The sequence below is a fragment of the Motacilla alba genome, chromosome 29 (assembly GCF_015832195.1).
Source record: "Motacilla alba alba isolate MOTALB_02 chromosome 29, Motacilla_alba_V1.0_pri, whole genome shotgun sequence".
Taxonomy (NCBI): domain Eukaryota; kingdom Metazoa; phylum Chordata; class Aves; order Passeriformes; family Motacillidae; genus Motacilla; species Motacilla alba.
In genome coordinates, this window is record NC_052044.1 from 1,202,826 (window position 1) to 1,216,068 (window position 13,243).

Consider the following 13,243-nt stretch of genomic DNA (forward strand, 5'->3'; position numbering starts at 1 on the left):
CCTGGCCAGGGGACAGGAGCAGCAGGAGGGCTCTGCCCCTCTCCTGGCGCCCGTTACCCCGTGTCACCCCATATCACTCCACTGTGTCACCCATTGCACCGGGGCCAGCAGGACAATGTCCTGGGCTCAGCGGGCATGTGGACATGCCAGCCCCTGACGTCACCACTGAGCCTCATGCCACATCCTATCACCTCAAGCCACTGTGGCCAAGTACAGGATGACGTCAGGGGCTCCCGTGACCTCATTCCGCCCGGTGACGTCACGGGGCAGCCCCATTGCCCCCGCAGCCGAACCCCACCGAGACACCGGCGAGGCCGCGGGGATGACACCGGGCCGTGACGTCACGCACTGCGGCCGGTGACGTCACGAGACGGGGCGGGCACCCCTCGCCCCACCCCTGGTCCTGATCAGGCGAATGCGGCGGCCACCTATAGCTTGCGCCCCCCGCCACTTCATTAGCGTGGCCCCGCCCCGAGGCGCGCCACTTGACCAATAGCAAACGGCACTGCCCAAGGAGGGGGCGGGGTTATGCTAATAACCAGCGCCGCGCTCCGTCCCGCCCTCACGTTGAGGACCCCCGGCCGCCGCCGCCGCTCCGGCCCCGCTCCCGCCCCGGCCCCGCTCCCGGTCCCGGCCCCGCTCCCGGTCCCGGCCCCGTTCAGCCCCGGCCTGTCCCGTCCCGGTTCCGCCATGACGCTCCTCGCCGCCGGCAGCCGGGCGGCCGCGCGCCTCCGCGGGCCCAAGGTGAGCGCGCCCGGCTCGGCCTCGCCGCGCCTTAAAGGGGCGACGCCGCGGGGGGAAGGGAGAGCGGGGGGGGTCCGGTTCTTAAAGGGGCGACGCGGGGGGCGCTGCCTTAAAGGGGCCGCGCGGTGGCGGCGGAGGAGGGGGGATGGGACCGGGGTGACCGGGATCGCGATCGGGACCGCGGTGGGCGCGGGGCCGCAGCGGCAGCACGTGGTGGGAACCAGCGCCGGGAGCTCCCGCCGCAGCCTTCTCAGAGCCGGGGGCACCGGGAGTGGCTCAGGGGGCTCCGGGCCCGGTCCGCGCCCGGTGGGCTCCGCTGCTGCCTCAGCCCCGTGCGGGGGCCCCCGCCCCGGGGCAGCCCCGCTGGGGGATCCGGTCCCGCCGCTCCCCCTCGTTATGCAGCGCTGGGTTTGGGGGGTCCCGGATGCCCCCCAGGAGCCCCGCACCGGCCCCGGGACCCGCGCCCGGTGGCACCGGCAGTAGGGGGGGTGAAGGCGGGGACCGTCCCCGCTGTCGCCGCCGCCGCCCTTCCCCAGCGTCTCGGTGCCGTAGAGGACAGCGGGGTCACAGCGAGGGGACCCCCGAGTGCCGGTACCGGGCCGGAGCGACCCCGGCCCCTCCGGTGTGTTTGCCTTGGCCACGGCCCCGGCGTTTCGTAACGGGCGCTGCGGTGTCTTTATCGACCGGGCGATATTTTGGGATATTCCCGATGCCCCACTTGGCCGTGCTCCCCCGGGGACCGGGGCCGCCCCCCCCGGCTTGAGCCGTGATCCCGACCCTCCTCCTCCCCCCCTCGGCCTGACCCCGCAGCCCCGAACGGCGGAGCCCCCGCAGCCCCGGGCACAACGGGAGCCCCCGGAGGGTCCCGCCGTGCCCCCGCACCCCCCCCGGCCGGTGCCCGGTGTCACCGCCAACACGTGTGACCTTGAGCCGGTGGCACCTCGGTGACAGCCGGGACGAGCCGTGGGGACCCCCAAAACGGGTGGGGACACGGGGGTGACACTGGGGGTGACACGGCGGGGGGGTGACGGGGCCCCCGCGGCGGCGACAGCGGCCGCCTTGACCTTGGGCTTCCCGCCGCCGCCTCCATTGTTCCGCCGGCATTTTCCCTGCCCGGAGCCGCCTGTTGCGGGGGGACGCGGCCTCGCCACCCGCCACGGCCACACCCGACCCACCGGGGACCCCTTGACCGGGCCGGGGGCGACCGGGGGGGACATCCGGGGGGGGGGGTTCTCTGCAGCGCGGCCCCCCCCGCATCCTCCCGGCAGCCAGCGGAAAAACCGAGTCATGTTCTGGCTCTGCCGCAGGCGCTGCCGCAGCTCCCGGCCCCGGGGAATCGCCGGGTGTCCCCGTGGATGGCGGCCCCGGTGTGTCCCGGTGTGTCCCGGCGCCCGGCGGGGCGGGCGGGCCCGGTGTCCCCGGAGCGGGCGCTGCCAGGCGCGGGGTGTGTTCCCGGGGTGTCCCCGGCGGCCGGAGTCCCCGCGGTTCCCGGTTCCCACGCGTGGGCGAGGAACAAAGTTCGGATTCCCCGGCTCAGGAAAACCGCGGCTGTTCCTGGCCGGGCGCGGCTCCAGGAAGGAGAACGCGGCCGCGTTCCCCGTGCCAGCTCCGGCTCCGGCTGCGAGGGCAGCGCGGGGCCGCCCCGGCTGATCCCGGCTTTGATCCCGGCTCGGCTGATCCCGGCTTTGATCCCGGCTCGGCTGATCCCGGCTTTGATCCCGGCTCGGCTGATCCCGGCTTTGAGCCGCGCCCGCGTGGGCGAAGCTCCGGCGTCCTTGGGAACCGGGCTGGCACCTCCTGCCTCGGGGCTGGGGGGGCTCGCCTGGCTGCACCCCCCCACCCCGCCCAAAAGAGGCTCTGCCCTGGTGACAGGGGGGTCTCTGTGTCCCTTGTCCCACAGAATGCACCGTGCGTCCTCTTCGCTGCTCGCCACGCCAGCGCCGCCACGGTAAGGGGGGTGCTCTGCTGTGACCCCCGTCCTGTCACCTGTTCCCTTCCCCTGACACCTCTTCCCTGTGGCTGCCTCTCCTGAGACCTCTCTCCAAGGGGTGGCCCTTCACTTGTCATCCTCTTTCCTGTCCCTGTCTCTCTTGTCACCCCCTCTGCCTTGACCCCCTCTCTTGTCACCCCATCCTGTCACTGTTCTCCGATGGGAGCTCCCTTTCCTGTCACCCCCTTTCCTGTCACCCCCTTTCCTGTCCCCATCTCTTTTGTCACCCCCTTTCCCATCACCCCTCTCCAGGGGGAGTCCCCTCTCCTGTCACCCTCTCAGTTGTCACACCTTATCCTCGTCCCTCTTCTTCTGTCACCCCCTGTGCAGCGCTCAGCCCCCCTCTCACGCCCCTGTCCCTTGTCCCCAGAACCTCAAAGACGTCTTGGCCACCATGATCCCCAAGGAGCAGGCGAAGATCAAGAGCTTCCGGCAGCAGCACGGCAGCACGGCCATCGGGCAGATCACCGTGGACATGGTGAGTGTGCGGCGCCACCGGGGCCACCGGGGCCACCGGGCCCCGCCGCCGCCCCTCACCGCGGCCTCCCGGCCCCTTCCAGGTCTACGGCGGCATGAGGGGCATGAAAGGGCTGATCTACGAGACCTCGGTGCTGGATCCTGATGAGGTAGGGTCCTGTCCCACCCATTCCCAGCCCTTCCCAGGCCATCCCACCCTGTCCCCACCCTGTCCCACCCACTCCCAGCCCATCCCGCTGACGCTGCCGGCCCCGCAGGGCATTCGCTTCCGCGGCTACAGCATCCCCGAGTGCCAGAAGAAGCTGCCCAAAGCTGCGGGGGGAGAGGAGCCGCTGCCCGAGGGGCTCTTCTGGCTGCTGGTGACCGGGGAAATCCCAACCCAGGAGCAGGTACTGCCCGGGAGGGGGCTGGCAAACGCCTGAGGGGGGGTCTGACAGCCCCAGGAGGGACTGGCAAACACCTGAGGGGGGGTCTGACAGCCCCTCGATCCAGGAGGGGGCTGGTAAACACCTGAGGGGGGGTCTAACAGCCCCTCAATTCAGGAGGGGCTGGCAAACAGCTCAGGGGGGTCTGGCAGCCCCTCAATTCAGGAGGGGCTGGCAAACAGCTCAGGGGGGTCTGGCAGCCCCCAGCCCCACAGCTCAGCCCCGGCGCGTCCCCGTAGGTGACCTGGCTGTCCCGAGAGTGGGCCAAGCGTGCAGCTCTGCCCTCCCACGTGGTGACCATGCTGGACAACTTCCCCACCAACCTGCACCCCATGTCCCAGCTGAGCGCCGCCGTCACCGCCCTCAACAGCGAGAGCAAGTTCGCCCGCGCCTACGCCGAGGGCATCCACCGCGCCAAGTACTGGGAGGTACGGGGGCAGCCGAGCCCCGGGGGCGGGTTTGGGGCGCGGGGGGCTCGGGGGCAGCGCGGTCTCACCCCGCCCGTGGCAGTTTGTGTACGAGGACGCCATGGACCTGATCGCCAAGCTGCCGTGCGTGGCCGCCAAGATCTACCGCAACCTGTACCGCGAGGGCAGCGGCATCGGGGCCATCGACCCCAACCTCGACTGGTCCCACAACTTCACCAACATGCTGGGCTACACCGACCCCCAGTTCATCGAGCTGATGCGCCTCTACCTCACCATCCACAGGTACGAGCTGCCCCTGCGGGCTCCGGGGCGCTCGGGACGGGGGTGAGACACGGGAGAGTCTGACTCCGTGTTTCAGAAGGCTGGTTGGTTATAAAAACAAATAAATATAGGGCTTATTAAAAAGAAAGAACTATATTAAATATATATTTTATGTATGTTATATATTTGCATATCATTATTATCATGTATTATAGATTATATTATATATTATAGTAATATATATTATGATATATAATTATTATTATTATTAAATATATATTTAATACACACTTCATATATAGATATATTCATAAAATAAATTAATATATAGATATATTTATTAAAATTAATAGCTATATAAATATATATTTATTACATTACATATTTATATAAAACATTATTATAATAATATTATATATTATTATATACAATAATATATTATAATTATTAAATATGTATTTAATTTATATTTAATATATAAATATATATTTCTAGAAGTGTGCGAATACATAAATATATATTTAATATAATATATTATTATATTTATTAAAATGCTGAATTAAAATTATATTAAACAGAGAGAAAAAAATCATCAGGAGACGAAATGAGAATAAAATAGAATGAATAACAAAGTCTTATAACTGACCAGAGAGTCTGAACAGCTGCATCCTTGATTGGTTATTAAGTAGGAGCACTTAATGTCGACCAGTCAAGGGAGCACCCGTTGCATTCTACAACAGCAACTAGGAATTGTTTACACTTTGAAGCAGAGACCTCTCATCTTCTCGAGAGAAGAAAATCCTGAGAAAAGGATTTTTATAAAATATCCGAACTGCGTGGAGCAGCTGGGGATGAGGAGTGGGCGGGGGTTTGGCCCTGATCCCAACCCCAGCGTTGGGGACGTGCCCGGGCTGCTCCAGGGGTGTCACCAGGAGCGGGCAGGGCTGAGCCAGGCTCCCCGCCCCCAGAATGCTGTGGGAGGTGTTCGGTGGGGCAGGGGGAGTCCTGATGGCCTCTCGTCCTGGCAGTGACCACGAGGGAGGGAACGTCAGTGCCCACACGAGCCACCTCGTGGGCAGCGCCTTGTCCGACCCGTACCTCGCCTTCGCCGCCGCCATGAACGGGCTGGCCGGGCCCCTGCACGGCCTCGCCAACCAGGTGGGCCCTGCTCCCTGTCTGTGCGTCCCTCTCCCTGTCTGTGCGTCCCTCTCCCTGTCTGTCCGTCCCTCTCCCTGCCCAGTGTGTCCCTCTCCCTGTCTGTCCGTCTCCCTGTCACTCTGTCACTCTGTCCATGTCCTTTTCCCTGTCTCTCACTCTCCCTGTCCATATCCCTCTGCTTGTCTGTCTGCCCCCATCTCCTGTTTGTCCCTCTGTCCCCATCCCCATGTCCCTCTGTCCCCCATCCCGTGTCCCACTGTCCCTCTCCATGTGTCCCTGTGTCCCTCTCTCTGTCCCCGTGTCCCTCTGTCTCTCTCCCATCCCCGTGTCCCTCTGTCCCCGTGTCCCTCTGTCCCTGTCCCTGCCCTCACTGGGGCCGTTCCGCAGGAGGTGCTGCTCTGGCTCACGGACCTGCAGAAGGAGCTGGGCAAGGACGTGTCGGATGAGAAGCTGCGGGATTTCATCTGGAACACGCTCAACTCGGGCAGGGTGAGCCTCAGGGGCTGTCCCAGGGTTTCAGGGGCCGTTCTGGGGTTCAGGGGGGCCATTCCAGGATTTCAGGGGGGCAGTCCCAGAGCTCAGGGGGGCTGTCCCAAGGTTTAGGGGCTGTCCTGGGGCTCTGGGGCTCTTCCAGGGCTCAGGGGGGCTTTCCAGGGGCTCGGGAGCCATCCCAGCACTGCTTCAGCAGCTCATGGGGGCCATTCCAGGGCCCAGGGGCCGTTCCCAGGGGCTCAGAGGCCATTCCAGGGGCTCAGGGGGGCCATTCCAGGGCTCAGGGGGGCCGTTCCAGACTGTTCCCAGGGGCTCAGGGGGCCATTCCAGGGGCTCAGAGGCCATTCAGGGGCTCAGGGGGGCCATTCCAGACTGTTCCCAGGGGCTCGGAGGCCATTCCAGGGGCTCAGGGGGGCCATTCCCGGGCTCAGGGGGGCCGTTCCAGGGCTCAGGGCCCGTCCCAGGGCTCAGGACCAGCTCTGAGCCCCCGTCCCTGCAGGTGGTGCCGGGCTACGGGCACGCGGTGCTGCGGAAGACGGACCCTCGCTACACCTGCCAGCGCGAGTTCGCCCTCAAGCACCTGCCCAAGGACCCGCTGTTCAAGCTGGTGGCGCAGCTCTACAAGATCGTCCCCAACGTGCTGCTGGAGCAGGGCAAGGCCAAGAACCCCTGGCCCAACGTGGACGCCCACAGCGGGGTCCTGCTGCAGGTGAGCCCTGGCTGCTCTGTGCCTCTGCCTGGCTGTGTCCCTCTGTGCTGTCTGTCCCTTTTCCTGTCAGTCCGTCCTTTTCCCTTCTGTGTATGCCTTTCTGTGTCCATGTCCCTCTCCCTGTTCTGTCTGTCCTTCCTCCTGTCCCTGTGTCCCTCTCCCCATTTGCTCCTCTCCCTGTCTGTCCCTCTCTCTGTCCTTCCTCCTGTCTGTCCATCCCTCTCCCCATCTGTCCCTCTCCCTGTCTGTCTGTCCCTCTCCCTGTCTGTCCCTCTTTGTGTCCCTCTCCCCATCTGTCCTTCCTCCTGTCTGTGTGTCCCTCTCCCTGTCTGTCCCTCTTTGTGTCCCTCTCCCTGTCTGTCCCTTGCCCTTTGTGTCCCTCTCCCTGTCTGTCTGTCCCTCTCCCTGTCCTGTCCATCCCTCTCCCTGTCTGTCCCTCTTTGTGTCCCTCTCCCCATCTGTCCTTCCTCCTGTCTGTGTGTCCCTCTCCCTGTCTGTCCCTCTTTGTGTCCCTTTCCCCATCTGTCCTTCCTCCTGTCTGTGTGTCCCTCTCCCTGTCTGTCCCTTGCCCTTTGTGTCCCTCTCCCTGTCCTGTCCATCCCTTTCCCAGCCCATTCCTCTCCCCATCCCTCCCTCCCTCACCCCGCTGGTCTCTCCCTCTCCTCGCCCCTCTGTCCCTGTCCCTCCTGTCCCTCCTCCCGTCCCCTGTGTCCCCCGGCTGTGCCCTGGCTGTCTCCTGGCTGCCCGTGCCCACGCCGTGCCCGCTGTCCCCGCAGTACTACGGCATGAAGGAGATGAATTACTACACGGTGCTCTTCGGGGTGTCCCGGGCCCTGGGCGTCCTCTCGCAGCTCATCTGGAGCCGGGCGCTGGGATTCCCCCTGGAACGACCCAAATCCATGAGCACCAAGGGCCTGATGCAGCTCGTGGGGTACAAATCCGCCTGAAGAAGGGACGGGGACAGGGCTCCCCCCGGGAACGCCGCGCTGCCGGGCCCGGCCCGGCCACCCCCGCCACTGACCCCCCCTCGGGGCGCCCCCGGCTGCTCCCCCTTCCCTTCCCCCCCGGCCCGCCTTGGGGAGGGGCAGAGGCAGCCCCGGGGTCCCCCCCTGCCCCGGTGGGGTTGTGGGGGGCTCCCGCGCCCCCTCCCCACCCCAGCAGCTCTCACTGCGCACACTGGGAGCCCCCCCGGGCTCCCCCACTGCTGGGCTGGGGTGGGGGGATGCTGGCGGTGTTCGGGGGGGTCCAGCCCCCCCTGCAGCCCCCCGAGAGGGGTTCAGTGCAGCCCCGTGTCCGGGCCCCCCCCGCAGGGACTCGATACACTCCTCCCCGGCCGCGCCCCCGTGTTTGTGTGACCCCCCCTTGCCCCCTCCCCACGCCTGAAGCCCCCGAGAGCCAGAGCTGGGACCCCCCCCCCGAATCCTCCTGGAACCCCCCCCCGGCTCCCCACAGCTCTCGGGCACTTCTGTACAAACAACAACAACAAAATGCAAAATAAATGTTTTTATTAACAAACCCCCAGCCTCCCCCCCCTCCCTTCCCTGGGCAGGGTTTGGGGGAAAGGGGGGGTCAGGGCATGGTGCCCCCACCCCACTGGGGGTCCCAGCATGCAGCCCCCCCCCCAAAATCCCCCCCTCCTGTGGCCGAATGAGGACCAGGAGGCTGCTGACCCTTGGAAAATGCTCTTTATTGGCCCGGCCACGCCCGTCCTCCCTCGGGCAGCGCAGGCTCGGGGGGCTCGGGGAGCCCCTCACCCCCCCGGGGGGGCTTCGTGGCCAAGGGGGGGTGGGGGGGGAGGAGCCGAAGCCTTCCCATCCCCCCCCCAATAGGTGAGGAACGCGGGGGGGGGCGCTGGGGGTGGGGTCGGGACCGCGGGGGTCCCTGCGGAGGGTGCTGGGGGTGGGGGGCGGCGGGGGGGGGCAGCGGGGGCCGCCCCCTCCCCACCCTGTGCGTGTGGCTTGTGCAAAGTGTGCGACGGCCCGGGGGGGCTCGGGGGGCTCCTCCCGGCGCCGGCTCCTTCCCTTTTGTTCCTGGAGGAGCTGGGGAGGAAATGGGGGGGGGGGTCCCAGCAGCTTCTCCCACCCCCCCGAACAAACCCCCCTCCCTCTCCCGGAGCACGGCGGGGCCCAGGCACGGAGCTGCCCCCACCGGGGCCCTCCGGCCTGGCCGAGGAGTTTAAAAAGAACCAAAAAAGAAAAGGGTTAAAAGAAAAAAAAAACCAAAACAAGAAACCCAACCAAGAATCAAGAACTAAACCAAAACTTAAAACCCCAAATCAGCTGCAAAACCAGCTCCTGGGACCGGGGGGGGGGGGTTCACGGCAGCCCCGGGGGGGGCGTTGAGGCAACAGCAGCGGAAACGCACTTCTCAAATAAATATTTTTGGGGGGTTGGGCTCAGTCCGGGGTGCCCGGCCCGGCCGCCCTCACGTCTGGTGGACCTCGTGGAACATGAGCTCCCGGGGGATGCGGGTCTCGGGCCCGAAGTTCTTGGCCGCTCGGCGCTCGAAGGCGGCCACCATCTGCTTGACCACCTCGTCGAAGAACACGGTGGCCAGCTGGGAGTGCAGCAGCGAGCGGAACTCGAAGGAGATCTGAGGAGGAGGAGGAGGAGGAGAGCAGGTGAGCCCCCGCGGGTGAGCCCCGCCTGCCCAGGGGCGTTCCGGGGCGGGGTCGTACCGAGAAATCCACGGTGCTGGTGCGGGGGTAGCCGGGGATGCCGGGGCTGAAGCGCCAGTTGGTCTCCAGGTGGTTGAAGAGGCGCCCGTCGGTGCAGACGGCCTGGGGAGGAGGGGAAAGGGGGGCACCGGGATCACGGAATGCTCCAGGCGGGAAAAGCCCCCTGGACCAGCCCAGCCTGGGATCCCCCCGTGCCACAGCCTCCAGGGATGGGGACTGCAAACTTCTCTGGGCACTTCCAATGCCCAAGCGGCCTTGGCAGGAGGAAATTCCAACCTGAGCTTACCCGGGAACAACCTGGGGCTGTTTTCCCTTCTGGTGTTCCCTGGGAGCAGAGCCCAACTCCTGAGCTCTGCTCTCCTGTCAGGGAGTGACAATTCCCCCCTGAGCCTCTTTTTCTCCAGGCAGTTCCAAAGCCTGACCACCTTTTATTCCTCCCAATGTCCATCCTGACCCTCTCCTGGTGGAATCTGGGGCTGTTCCCTCTCGTCCTGGCGATTCCTGGAGCAGATCCTGACCCCGCTCTCCCATCAGGGAGCTGTGGGGTGAAAATTCCCCTCTGAACTTCCTTTCCTCCAAACCCTGACCAGCTTTTATTCCTCCTCATGTCCACCCTGAACCTCTCCTGGTGGAATCTGGGGCTGTTCCCTCTCACCCTGCTGTTCCTGGAGCAGATCCTGACCTGCTCTCCCATCAGGGACTTGTGGGGTGAAAATTCCCCCCTGAGCCTCCTTTTCTCCAGGCAGTTCCAAACTCTGACCACCTTTTATTCCTCCCGATGTCCATCCTGACCCTCTCCTGGTGGAATGTGGGGCTGTTCCCTCTCGTCCTGGCCATTCCTGGAGCAGATCCTGACCCTGCTCTCCCATCAGGGAGCTGTGGGGTGAAAATTCCCCTCTGAACTTCCTTTCCTCCAAAGCCTGACCAGCTTTTATTCCTCCCAATGTCCATCCTGACCCTCTCCTGGAGGAATCTGGGGCTGTTCCCTCTCGTCCTGGCCATTCCTGGAGCAGATCCTGACCCTGCTCTCCCATCAGGGAGCTGTGGGGTGACAATTCCCTCCCGATCCTCCTTCCCTGCAGGCCGAGCCCCTTTCCAGCTCCCCCGGGGCTCCTGCAGCCCCTGCCCAGCTCACCTTGACCAGGTGTGGCCGCACCAGGGTGACGATGGAGGTGTAGCGCTCGAGCACGGGCGGGAACCCCACCTCCAGCTGCGCCTTCAGGTGGCCCGAGCGCCGCGCCACCACCACCGACCTCTTGCACCAGGGCACGAAGTTCTTGTAGTCCTCCACGTTGGCCACCACGTCGTACATCTCCTGCATGGAGTACCTGCGGCGGCAGCGCTGCGCTCGGGGCTGGGGTCGGGGCTGGGGCTGGGATTGGGGCTGGGATTGGGGTGAAGGTTGGTGTTCGGGCTGGGATTGGGGTCGGGACTGGGGCTGGGATTAGGGTTGGGGTCGGGGTTGGGATTAGGGTTGGGGTTGGGGCTGGGATTGGGGTTGGGGCTGGGGCTGGGATTGGGGTTGGGGCTGGGGCTGGGATTGGGGCTGGGATTGGGGTGAAGGTTGGTGTTCGGGCTGGGACTGGGGTCGGGACTGGGGCTGGGATTAGGGTTGGGGTCAGGGTTGGGACTGGGGCTGGGACTGGGGCTGGGACTGGGGCTGGGATTGGGGCTGGGATTGGGGTCGGGGCTGGGTTAGGGGTTGGGGCTGGGGTTGGGGCTGGGGCTGGGATTGGGGCTGGGATTGGGGCTGGGATTGGGGTCGGGGCTGGGATTGGGGCTGGGATTGGGGTCGGGGCTGGGATTGGGATGGGATTGGGGCCGAGGACACAATTGGGGTTGGAATCGGGATCAGGGCCGGGACTGGGGTTGGGATTGGGGTCAGGGCTGGGGTCGCGGCTGGGATTGGGACTGGGGTTAAGGTCAGGGTTGGAACTAGAGCTGGGGTCAGGTCAGGGGCTGGGGTCGGGGTTGGGCTCAGGGTCAGGCTCAGGGCTGGGGTCGGGGTTGGAGCTGGCCTCAGGGCTGGGGTTGGGACTGGGGTCAGGACTGGGTTTGGGGTCAGGGCCAGGCTCAGGGCTGGGTTTGGAGCTGGGACTGGGGTCAGCCAGGCTCAGGGCCAGGCTCAGGCTCAGGGCTGGGGTCGGGGCTGGGTTTGGAGCTGGGGTCGGGGTCAGCCAGGCTCAGGGCTGGGTTTGGGGTCAGCCAGGCTCAGGGCTGGGTTTGGAGCTGGGGTCGGGGTCAGTCAGGCTCAGGCTCAGGGCTGGGTTTGGGGTCAGGGCCAGGCTCAGGGCTGGGTTTGGGGTCAGGGCCAGGCTCAGGGCTGGGTTTGGGGTCAGGGCCAGGCTCAGGGCTGGGTTTGGAGCTGGGGTTGGGGTCAGCCAAGCTCAGGGCTGGGTTTGGGGTCAGGGCCAGGCTCAGGGTTGGGTTTGGAGCTGGGGTCGGGGTCAGCCAGGCTCAGGCCAGGCCGGGGCCGGGCTGGCAGCGTCACGCACCCGATGATGCGTCTCTCCGAGTACTCCTTGCGTTTGTTGCTGAGGCTGAGGAAGCCCCGGCTGGGCGGCGCTCGGGGCTCCCAGGCCGCGGGGCCCGGGCGGCTCAGCCGCGCCAGCCGCAGCCCGCACGGGGCCGTGTGCCTGCGGGACAGGGCGGCACGGCTGGCACCGGTGGCACCGGCACCACCGGGTGGCACCGGCAGCACCGGGTGGCACTGGGTGGCACCAGCAGCACTGGATGGCACCGGGTGGCACTGGGTGTCACCGGCTGCACCAGCAGCACTGGCAGCACTGGGTGGCACCGGCAGCATCAGCTGTCACCGGGTGTCACTGGCAGCACCGGCTGCATCAGGTGGCACCGGGTGGCACCAGCAGCACTGGGTGGCACCAGCAGCATCAGCTGTCACCAGGTGTCACCGGCAGCACTGGGTGGCACTGGGTGTCACCGGCTGCACCAGCAGCACTGGGTGGCACCGGCAGCATCAGCTGTCACCGGGTGTCACCGGCAGCACCGGGATGTGTGGCAGTCCCGGGAGTGCCAGGCCTTGGGGGCTCTTCCTGAGCTTCCCAAATCTCTCCAGAGCTTCCCAGGTCCCTCCAGAGCTTCCCCAAATTTCTTCCGAACTTCCCAAAATCCCTCCAGAGCCTGACGTGCCCCTCCAGACCATCCCAAGGCCATCCCCACCTGGCTTGGGTCCCTTCTGATCAGCTCAGATCCCTTCCAGTGCTTCCCTGGTCCTTTCTGGCCTGGCCCAGGTCCCTTCCAGACCATCCCAAACCCCTCCAGACCATCCCAAACCCCTCCAGACCATCCCAAACCCCTCCAGACCATCCCAAACCCCTCCAGACCATCCCAAACCCCTCCAGACCATCCCAAACCCTTCCAGACCTTCCCAAACCCCTTCAGACCATCCCAAACCCCTTCCAGACCATCCCAAACCCCTTCCAGACCATCCCAAACCCCTCCAGACCATCCCAAACCCCTTCCAGACCAACCCAAACCCCTTCAGACCATCCCAAACCCCTTCCAGACCTTCCCAAACCCCTTCCAGACCACCCCAGGTCCCTTCCTGACAGCCCTGGGCTCCTTCCAGACCATCCCAGGTCCCTTCCAGACCATCCCAAACCCCTCCAGACCTTCCCAAACCCCTTCAGACCATCCCAGGTCCCTTCAGACCATTCCAAATCCCTTCCTGACAGCCCTGGGTCCCTTCCCGACCCCTCCCGGTCCCTTCCCGGCCGCTCCCGGTCCCTCCCGCCCTTCCCGGGCCCCTCCCGTGCCGGGACAGTTCCCGGGGCTCGGGGCCGGTGCCCGCGGTCCCGGGGCCGGTGCCAGCGCTGCAGCTGGCAGGAGGAGGAGGAGGAGGAAGGCCGGGAAACCCGACCT

At 65.4% G+C, this 13,243-nt stretch overlaps 2 protein-coding genes across 2 annotated transcripts; one reads left to right on the forward strand and one right to left on the reverse strand.

Annotated features, from left to right (window-relative positions):
- Positions 1 to 564: 564 nt before the first annotated feature.
- Positions 565 to 8,186, forward strand: CS (citrate synthase). Its single transcript, XM_038164358.1, has 11 exons — positions 565 to 744; positions 2,645 to 2,692; positions 3,105 to 3,212; positions 3,295 to 3,360; positions 3,469 to 3,600; positions 3,876 to 4,064; positions 4,147 to 4,346; positions 5,354 to 5,483; positions 5,871 to 5,972; positions 6,475 to 6,684; positions 7,461 to 8,186. Exons 1-11 carry the CDS (start codon positions 691 to 693, stop codon positions 7,629 to 7,631), a joined length of 1,410 nt encoding a protein of 469 aa, XP_038020286.1. The 5' UTR covers positions 565 to 690; the 3' UTR covers positions 7,632 to 8,186.
- A 164-nt stretch (positions 8,187 to 8,350) lies between these two features.
- On the reverse strand, positions 8,351 to 12,167 carry COQ10A (coenzyme Q10A). Its single transcript, XM_038164180.1, has 4 exons — positions 11,857 to 12,167; positions 10,497 to 10,689; positions 9,362 to 9,463; positions 8,351 to 9,276 (listed from the first exon to the last, which is right to left on the reverse strand). The coding sequence occupies exons 1-4, from the start codon at positions 12,165 to 12,167 to the stop codon at positions 9,109 to 9,111; spliced, it is 774 nt and encodes a 257-aa protein (XP_038020108.1). The 3' UTR covers positions 8,351 to 9,108.
- Between the last annotated feature and the right edge of the window lie 1,076 nt (positions 12,168 to 13,243).